The 10,826-nt window shown below is 44.8% G+C and overlaps 1 protein-coding gene across 1 annotated transcript; it reads right to left on the bottom strand.

Moving 5' to 3' along the window:
• Window positions 1-3,818: 3,818 nt before the first annotated feature.
• LOC144598812 (T-cell surface antigen CD2-like) lies at window positions 3,819-10,134 on the bottom strand. Its single transcript, XM_078409258.1, has 5 exons — window positions 10,031-10,134; window positions 9,273-9,590; window positions 6,580-6,843; window positions 5,895-6,013; window positions 3,819-4,035 (listed from the first exon to the last, which is right to left on the bottom strand). Exons 1-5 carry the CDS (start codon window positions 10,086-10,088, stop codon window positions 4,009-4,011), a joined length of 786 nt encoding a protein of 261 aa, XP_078265384.1. The 5' UTR covers window positions 10,089-10,134; the 3' UTR covers window positions 3,819-4,008.
• Window positions 10,135-10,826: the final 692 nt, after the last annotated feature.

The raw sequence follows: 10,826 nt of genomic DNA, 5'->3' as shown, positions 1-10,826 counted from the left end.
TCCCCTTTTCCTAACTTGACACCATTCAGATAATTATCTGCCTTCCTGTTCTTGCCACCAAAGGGGATAACCGCACATTTATCCACATTAAACTGCACCTGCCATGCATCTGCCCACTCACACGACCTGTCCAAGTCTATGTTCGATCGGCCGAGGCATTTCCCGAAAAGGTACACGGGGCCCTGCAATTTCGGGCTTCCCCGCCCCACCGCTGGTGGAAGAAACACCAGCCGCGCCTGTGCGGCTCTGTTGCGTGGGTCCGCTGCAAAATGGCGGGCGCTGCAGCTCCGTCTTGGCGGGCTTTCTGTAAAATGGCGGCTGATGCGCCGCCATCTTGGCCGTGCGGCCGGTCGCTCCTAGGCCTGGAAACCCGGTTTACCGACTTGTCTCCCGTCGGGCCCTCCGTTATGAGGGCGTCCGCCTTCTCCGCGAACGCCACCGGGTCTTCGAAGGAGACGTCCGCCAAAACTAACCTGACGTCCCGGGGCAATTTCTCCCGGAATGCCGCTTCAAACATCATGCACGGCTGGTGGTCGCCGATCAAGGTAAGCATCTCCGTCATTAGGGCGGACGGTAGCCGATCCCCCAGCTCCGGTAGATGTAGGAGCTTCAGAGCCCGCTGGTTCTGGCTAAAGCCACAAACGCTCAGGAGGAGCCTCTTGAGCCCCTCGTACCTCTCGGTTTGGGGGGGGCTGGTCAGGTACCGTGCCACCCGCGCGGCCACCTCGGGCTGTAGGCAGCTTACCAGATGGTGGAACTTCTCCTGGTCCTCCACGACTCTCTTGATGTGGGACTGGGACTCTACCTGTACGAACCACAGGTGCGGTTGATGGGCCCAGAACGGGGGCAGGTGAACGCCGACCGCGTTGGGCTGCCCACTGTTCGCTCCCTCCTGAGACATCTTCTTGTGATCGTCGATCACGTCAGGGTCACCAATGTGGCGAGTCCAGAAGCGGGTGAGTGTTGAAGACGGAGTTTATTTGCATGGGCAAAAAACCCCTAACAAACGCAATACTCACAACTATAGACAACCAACGAATACGTCCTCACCGGACGGAGTTCAACACTAGACTGCTTGTCTCTCCCGCACTGGCACACCTCGTGACATCGTTAGCCAATCCGAGGGTTCGAACTCCCAGCCAATCCCTATGTCCCTACAAAAGTATCAATTATCATGTATCAAGTAGCTTCCCAACTCAAATACCACCTCTCTACCAATAACCTGTATGAAACTTTCCAATCCGGATTCCGCTCATCCACTGTACTGAAACTGCGCTCCTCAAAATCACAAACGACATTCTCCTCTCCTCCGACGCTGGCAACCTCAACATCCTCATCCTACTTGACCTCAGCGCCGCCTTTGACACCATAAATCACTCCATTCTCCTCACCCGACTTGAAACCTCCCTTAACATCACCGGAAAAGCCCTATCCTGGTTCAAATCTTACCTCTCTGACAGACACCAGTTCATCTCCATTAACAACTGTAAATCTCCCACCGCTCCCCTCCCCCAAGGTGTCCCCCACGGCTCAGTCCTTGGCCCCCTCCTCTTCATCCTCTACCTGTTCCCCCTTGGTCAATTAATCCGCCGTCATGGTCTCAACTTCCACTGCTTCGCCGATGATATCCAGCTCCTCATCTCCACCAAGTCAATCTCCCCCACCACACACACTACACTGACAAACTGCATCACTGAAATAAAATCTTGGCTTCAATCAAACTTCCTCAAACTCAATTGCAACAAATCTGAAATCATCATCATTGGTCCAAAAACGCTCACCAAATCCACCCAAAACTTCATCCTCAACATTGATGGTCTCCCAGTATCCACCTCACCTCACATCCGGAATCTTGGAATCATCCTTGATCAAACCCTCTCCTTCGACAAACACATCAAACACATCACAAAGACAGCCTTCTTCCACCTCAAAAACATTGCCCGTCTCCGTCCATCCCTCTCCTCCACAGCTGCAGAAACCCTCATCCACGCCTTCATCACCTCCCGTCTGGACTACTGCAACAGCCTCCTCTATGGCGCCCGTTCAAAAATCATCAATAAACTTCAATACATTCAAAACTCCGCTGCCCGTCTACTCACACACACCTCGATCCGTGACCATATCACCCCCGTACATTTCCATAACCTGGCCCCATCCTACCTGACCGACCTCCTCCACAGGCACACTCCCACCTGCACCCTCCGCTCTGCCGCTGCCAATCTCCTATCCCCCCACATCCGGACCAAACTCAGATCCTGGGGGGACAGGGCTTTCTCCATCGCTGCTCCCACCCTATGGAACTCACTACCCCAAACCGTTAGAGACTCCTCCACACTCACCACATTCAAAACATCGCTGAAGTCTCACCTGTTCAGTACTGCCTTCAACCACTGAAGGTCACCTCACCTTCTGTCTCCTTTCTCTGTTCATTTATTTATTTACTTATTTATCTATTTATTCATTTCCCTAAGTTCTCAAAATCTCTGTAAAGCGTCTTTGAGTATATGAAAAGCGCTATATAAATAAAATGCATTATTATTATTATTATTATTAAGTATAAAGAATTGATGGCGGCCTGTCAAATAATTCAAAACCTTGAGCTAAACACAAAGTGCTGGAGGAACAGCAGGTCAGGCAACATCTGTGGAGAGAAATGGATAGACAACGTGTGCAGGATATCTTGGTCAGCATGGGCTAAGGGGCCTGTTTCCATGCTTTATGGTTCTACGACTGGTCCCATGTGCCCACGTTTGGTCTATATCCCTCTAAACTTTCCCATCCAAATGTTTTTTAAATGTTCTATTGTATCTGCCTCAACTACCTCCTCTGGCAGCTCATTCCTTTTATCCACCACACTAAGTGAAAAAAAGTTGCCCCCTCAGGTTCTCATTCAATCTTTCCCTTCTTACTTTAAACCTATGTCCTCTGGTTCTTGATTTCCCTACCCTGGGTAAAATATTCTGTGCAATTACCCTATTTGTTCACCTCATGATCTTATACACCTCTGTAAGATCATCCCTCAGCCTCCTGCTCTCCGAGGAACAAAGTCTTGCCGTGCCCAACATCTTCCTATTGCTCAGGCCCTCAAGTCCTGGCAACATCCTTGCAAACCTTCTCTGCACTCTTTCCAGCTGATTTGGGAAAGCTGCAGGAAGGAACAAGGTTGCCAGCGGGAGAGATGAGAGGTGGTATAACTGTTTGATGGGATGCGAAAGGAGTGAGTCGAATAATAATCAAGAGAAGGGAAAATGGGAAAGGATGTGTTTGACTTGAGACTGGAGTAATAAAAAAATGTACACACAATGGGCACAATGGAAAATCAGACGATTGGAATTAATAAATATTTTAAAGATGTCACAAAAATATACAATGATGTGCCCTCATTAAAAGCATTGACTACATTTAAAAAAATTTGTGACAATAAAGATACCATGATGTATTTTGGTTTGTAAAGATTTTCATTTGTCTCTTAAATCACTGAACAGAATATGTCTGGAAACAAGAACATAATTAACAGAACAGGTTAAAACCAATTTACAAAAGGATATTAGTTCCATAACTCAAGTTAATGAAGACATAGGTATTGTTCATTTGTAAAGGGCAAAGTATCAATTATCACGTGTGTTTAGTTTTGTAAAGAATTGATTGCAGCGTTGGGCTGCCCACAGTAATTCAAAACCTTGAGCGAAACACAAATGCTGGAGGAACAGAGGGTCAGGCAGCATCTGTGGAGGGAAATGGACAGATGATGCTTTGGGATCCTACTTCTCAATGAAGAAAGGTGTTAACCCAAACATCGTCACTACATTTCCCTCCACTGATGCCGCCTGACCCTCTGAATTACTGCAGTAGTTTGTTTGTAGAAGGGTGCCGACATTCCGGCATTTGCAGTTCCTTGTGCCTCTACTTCAAAACCTTCCAGGTCTCCTCATTTTCGTGAGTCTTTCGACACTCGTGGTTCACTGTCCTCCTTGTGACATTGATCTCTTTTCATTTTCATCACCACTTCTAAATGTAGTCTTCACAGATTCTCAGCTGTAACAAAAAAATGTTTTGTGAGAAGATTAATTATGATATTTTACACAGATAGGATAGGTTTAGAGGGCAAGTGGGACTAATGTAGATGGGGCATGTTGGTTGGCATGGGCAAGATGGGCCGAAGCGCCAGTTTCCATGCTGATTCTTCCAAAAATGGCCATAATTGAGGTTGGATTTGTAGAGCCCAGAGGATACTCCAGCTTCACCATATCTAGGTAATTGCAATGAGCCCAGGAATGATGAGAAGATTTTAATCAATGTATATTTTCTTCTAGAAGACTTTTGATCAGGACGATTGTTTTTATACTATAGACTTTAGATATACGGTGCAGGAAGTGTGTGCTACAGTATCAGTGTAGGTTTTATTATTTACTGATAAGTGGTAAAGTTATGAGCTTCACGGGTCTCAACAGGAGCAATTTCATGGTAATTAGTTTTGTTTAGTTTAGAGATACAGTGCGGATGCAGGCCCTACTTCCCACCGACCACTAGCACTATCCTGCACACTAGAGACTATTTACAATTTTACCGAAACCAATTAACCTGCACACCCTCACAGCTTTGGAATGTAGGGGGAAACAGAGCACCTGGCTAAAACCCATGCAGCCACAGAAACATACAGACTCCGTACAGACAGCACCCGCAGTCAGGATCGAACCCGGGTCTCTGGCGCTGTAAAGCAGCAACTCTACCACTGCGCCACTGTCTGCAGTACAGCAATTAGATAAGACCTTTAAACCAACGATCACCATGGTAGCTGAGAGTACTCAGGCGGCCATTTTATTCACATTTGGAAGATTAGGGCAGCATAATGGCGTAGCTGGTTGAGCCGCTGCCTCACAGCGCCAGAGACCCAGGTTCAATCCTGACCTCGGGTACTGTCTGTGTGCAGAGTTTGCATGTTCTTCCTCTGGCCTCATAGGTCTCTTCTGGGTGCTCTGGTTTCTCCCGCATCCCAAAGACGTGCAGGTGTATACGATAATTGGCCTCCCGAGTGCGTAGAGAGTGGATACGTAAGTGGGATGACATAGAACTAGTATGAATGGGTGATTGCTGGTCGGCGTGGACTCGGTTGGCCAAAGGGCCTGTTTCCATGCTGTATCTCTAAACTAAACCAGAGAGGATAACAGAGCATAAAACAGTACAGCAAAGGAAAAGGCCATTCGACCCACAATGTCTGTGCTGAACATGATGCAAAAACCAACTCTTATCTCTCTGCACATAATTAATTTCCCTCCATTCTCTGCATATTCACAAGTCTGTCCAAACATCTCTTAAATGCTGCCATCATATCTGCCTCCACCACTACCCACTGACATTATATTGTGTATCTTGAGTCATAGAGTCATACAGCGTGGTACCGGCCCTTCAGCCCAACTTGCCCAAGCCGACTGTCATGCCCTATCTACACTCGTCCCACTTGCCTGCGAATGGCCCGTATTCCTCCACACCCATCCTATCTTCACCACCCACTTAAGTGTCATCTGCAAACTTGCTAATCATGCTTTGTACATTCTGATCCAAATCATTGATATGGGTGACAAACACCAATGGGCCCCAACACTGAACCCTAGGGCACACCACTAGTCACAGGCCTCCAGTCTGAAAAACAACCTTTCGCCATCACCCTCTGCTTCCTTCCATGAAGCCAATTTTCTATCCATTTGCCTACCTCTCCTTGGGTCACGTGCAATCTAAAAATCCAAGTGGCAATTTAATATGAGCGAATGCTTAAGAAATGCACCTATCAGGAAATGAATTGTATCGGCCTAAATTCATTTCATGTGTGAAATATTGAGGCATTTGATTACACTGAATTTAAACTTTGCAGTCCTAATGCATGGTTATAAGCTTACCTTTTTCATATTGCAGTTGTGAGTTTGACTGACACAGCAATAAAGCAGCCTCACAAAAATAATCAATGCAATGACTCCCAACACAATGAAGATAATGTAGAAGTAACTTGCCATTAAACCTGTAGTCAAAAAAGAAGCAAAAAGAATTCAGGAAGATGTGCCAAATGGTTTCAAACCCAAACAGTGTGTACCATAACTAGCTTAACATCAACATCAGCTGTACAAAATATTGGTTGGACCGCACTTGTGCTCTGGTTTCCTCCGACATCCCAAAGACGTGCGGGTTTGTAGGTTAATTGGATTCTGTAAAATTGGCCCTGGTCTGTTACATAGAACTGATGTATGGATGATTGTTGGTCAGCGCGGACTCAGTGGGGCGGAAGGGCCTGTTTCCATGCTGTATCTCTAAACTAAACTAAACTAAACTAAAATAAATTAAACGTAGATGGACAGTTCCTGAATAACTACTAATTCTTCTGTTCTGGTAAGAATTTTATTGCATAAGTTCAATATTTTCATGTTTTTTTCTCTGTGCAAGTTGGAGATTATTGCCAGCCTTCCAAAGAAGATATTTATTTTCATTGCAAATGGAGATGTTAAGTTCCTGTTACTGCCATAAATTTACGTTCAAAAATAGACTTCTTTTACAATGGTTTTCTCCTCTTTGACATTGATTTGGACTTGCCTGTACAACTGAGTTGGCTGGGAACTGATTGGCTTTTACTGATTGGGTTTTCCACCTTACAGAAGAAGGTTTTATTGCTGGGAAAGGAGGTGACGTTCCTCAGTGTGGCTTTTCTCCCTTGGTCTGAGAACACGGCGTTATCCTTGGTCAACCGCTGCTCATTCAGGTAGAAGGAAACGGGAACGGCTCCGCGAACTTCACATGACACAAACATGTTGTGCTCTGTGGTGCATTCGACACTCATCACCGGTGTCGAGAGTTTCTCTACAAGGCAAAAAACGGGTTTACAATGTTATCCACTTTCATCTCAGGAATTAGACTTGGACTTCAACGTTTACAAAAATTTACCATTAAATATCATCAAGGGCAGTACAGTGGCACAGTGGTCGACAAAGTCTACTCCGCCATTCAACCATGGTTGATCTATCTTTCCTTCTCAACCCTATTCTCCTAACTTCTCCCCATAACCCCTGAACATTTTACTAATCAAGAATCTGTCAATCTCCGCCTTAAAAATGTCCATTCATTTGGCCACACAGCTGTCTCTGTGGCATCTGTTTTTCCGGGTGCTCCGTTTTCCTCCCATACTCTAAAGACGTACAGGTTTGTAGGTTAATTGGCTTCAGTAAAAATTGTAAAAGTGTACAAGATAGTGCTTGGGTATGGGGATCGTGAGTCAGCATGGACTCCTTATTTAAGAATAAGGGGTAGGCCATTTAGGACTGAGAGGAGGAAAAACTTTTTCACCCAGAGAGTTGTGAATCTGTGGAATTCTCTGCCACAGAAGGCAGTGGAGGCCAATTCACTGGATGTTTTCAAGAGAGTCAGATTTAGCTCTTAGGGCTAAGGGAATCAAGGGATATGGGGAAAAAGCCAGAATGGGGTACTGATTTTGGAAGATCAGCCATGATCATATTGAATGGCGGTGTTGGCTCAAAGGGCCGAATGGCCTACTCCTGCACCTATTTTCTATGTTTCTACCTCTAAAGTCTAACGTCGAAAGTAAAATTATCATACTCTCCAGAGGTGAGAAGACGGGTCTCGACCTAATAGGTCACCTTATCCACATTCTCCAGAGATGCTGAGTAACTCCAGCACTTAGTGCCCTTAATGCATACTCTTCCTGGTTATGGTCCACTTTCCTGTTGTCATGGATGCCTTTTACAGGCCCTTGCATGAAACTGGCATGGGCCACCCATGCACCACTGCTTTAACATACGATTAATGGCACTTTAGAATTTCTAGCCTGTCATCTTCGCACTTTGCAAGATACACCCCTGAAGATCAAGCCGCCCCGTTTTTTTAAACACAAGGAATTGCAGATGCTGGTTTACAAAATAAAAGACACGAAGTGATGGAGTAACTCGGTGGTCAGGCAGTATCCCTGGAGAACATGGTTAGGTGGCGTTTTGGTTCAGAACCCTTCTTCAGACTCAAGAAGATTTTTTCAGAGTCCTGACCCGAAACGTCACCTATCAAAACTCTCCAGAGATTATGCTTGACCCACTGAGTTACTCCAGCACTTTGTGTCTGCCCACTATTTATATTGTTCATACCTTTGCGTCGTAAGTTACAACCAAATGGTACAAACAGTAAAATCTCCAATTTTAGGTAAACAACCTACAAACATCCCCTTTACCCCCTCTCCTTTACCCCTTCCCTTCCCATGCCCCACCTTATCTCCTTTTCTCACACTTTTTGTCTTTTCATCTCTGGCCTTTGTCCAACCATCCACCAATCAAAACCCCCCTCCCCTGTATCCACCCATCACTGGCCAGGCTTTGTCCTGCCTCCTCCCCACACCACTCTTTTCCAGCTTCTCCTCCCAACTTCAATCAATCTGCAGAAGGGTCCCGACCTAAAATGTCACCAGAGATGCTGCCTAACCTGCTGAGTTACTCCAGCACTTCGTGGCTTTTTTTGTAAACCAGTATCTGCAGTTCTTTGTGATGACATAATTTACATTTATAACCCCTGAAACCTTCTTCTTCATTTGTGAATTATCTCTCCCTTACTCTACCCCAATCCGTCCCCAATAGCTTCCCTCCATTAAATTATGAAAGACAAAGATAAGGTAGACAGTCAGAACCTTTCTCCAAGGGTGGAAATGTCAACGGCAAGAGGGCATAGCTTTAACATGAGAGGGGATGTTTAAAGGAGATGTGCGGGGAAGTATTTTTACACAGAGGAATGTGCTGCCAGGATTGGTGGTGGAGGCAGATACCATAGTGGCATTTAAGAGGCTTTTGGATAGGTACATGGATATACAGGGAATGGGGGGGATATGGATCACATGCAGGCAGAGGAGTTTAGTTTAACCTGACACCATGTTCGGCACGGACATTGTGGGCCGAAGGGCCTGTTCCTGTACTGTACTGTTCTACATTCTATGTCAGTTCTTAAGGCATTTCCAAATTTTCAAAACCTACTTTATCAAATGAGCACAAACTTACAAAATATTAGTGACCTGCTCATTTCATATCTGAAGAGTCAAGTGTCAAGAATGTTTTATTGCTATTATTGTACAGTATAGAAGCATTATAGGCCATGAGTACACTTGATGGACCGAATGGCCTAATTCTGCTTCTATAAAATATGAACTTATGAGGAAGCAATCATTTTGCCCAAGAGGGGTGCTGAGAAGTTTTGGAATTACTTGAATTAGGGAAAATTTAAAAGAAAAATACACTTACCAAATAAATGTAATTTAAACTCCTTAGTTAATTGCACGGTTCCATCTGTCTTGTACACATCCACATGGTATATTCCTTCATCGATCATTGATACGGAGTTAACTCTCAGAGAACCATTTGGAAAAATGTTTACCCTCCTTAAAAAATCACCGTACAGCTTCGGACCACTTTTGTACTTTGCAACGGTTGAATTTCCTTTAAACCACTTAACGTCATGGTAAGAACTAGAGTTTTGATTCATAATATTTAAAAGAATGGATTTCCCAAGTTCACTGTATACATCCAACGCACGACAGTCGCTCCCTGTTAGGAACCATCCTGCAAATTATCAGAATGAAGACATAGGTTTCAATACAATTATGTTACTTGTTTGAACCTTTCTACTTATTGATAAAGAACTTTCCATAGTCATAGTGTGGAAACAGGCCCTTTGGCCCAACTTGCCTGCAACGACCAACATGTCCCATCTACACTAGTCCCATTTGCCTGCATTTGACCCATATCCCTCCAAACCTATCCTATCCATGTTGTACCTGTCTAATTGCCTCTTAAACGCTGCGATAGTCCCTGCCTCAACTACTTCCTCCGGCAGCTCGTTCCATACACCCACCACCCTTTGCGTAGAAAAGGTTACCCCTCAGATTCCTATAAAATCTTTTCTCCCTCACCTTAAAACAATGCCCTCTGGTTCTCAGTTCCCCCACTCTAGGCAGAGACCAATCGATTCCTCTTAGGATTATGAGGTCAGTTTATCTTACCAGAGAAAGCCATCAGCAGAATGAGATTTAATTGTGAAAATCTGCCATTTAGAACCATCCTGGCTGGGTTTAAGCGTCTGAGCAGACCTTAGCTCCTTGCTTAACGGTCTTCTTAACGGGAAAAAAAATCATAATAGTAAAGGCTCTGGAATCTTTCCCAGCAATCTGACAGGAAGGAAGGGTGGGATAACAAACAAGACTCAATCAGAAGTCTGCCACCAGAATAACACAAATGAGTTTAGTTTAGAAAATATTCTGAAGGGACAGCAATTTTAATTTAAAGATTTCCTCATGAAGATTAGAACATAGAGCAGTAGAGCTGAGGAATAGGCCCTTCAGCCCACAATGTCTGAGCTGAACATGATGCTAGGTTAAACTAACCTCATTTGCCTACACATGATCTACATCGCTCCATTCCCTCTATTTCCAACTTGGGGAAAAGGTTCTGATTATCTACCCTAAATATGCCTCCTATATTTTGTGATAGAAACACTTGCTGTAGATATCTATGCTGAGATAGACTTAAGAGCTGGAGGAACTCAGTGGATCAGGCAGCTTCTCTGGAGGAGAGGGATAGGTGACTTTTCAGGTTGGGACACTTTTTCAGACGAGTCTAAAATACGAAGTATGCCGTTCTTGTCTATGTTCTGTCCTTCCCTGCTATCAGTTTTGTCGCTGTGACAGCAACATTTTTATATTCCCATGTATTGTGATCAAAGCTCTGTTTATCTAAATATTGACATTTATCCCTAAGCAGCTACTTGCAGGGATAGTTCTGAGAAGGGTAAATTAGCTT

The sequence above is a fragment of the Rhinoraja longicauda genome, chromosome 12, assembly GCF_053455715.1.
Source record: "Rhinoraja longicauda isolate Sanriku21f chromosome 12, sRhiLon1.1, whole genome shotgun sequence".
NCBI classification, from domain to species: domain Eukaryota; kingdom Metazoa; phylum Chordata; class Chondrichthyes; order Rajiformes; family Arhynchobatidae; genus Rhinoraja; species Rhinoraja longicauda.
Note: the sequence above shows the minus strand (reverse complement) of the source record. Positions and strands in the feature narration are given on the sequence as shown.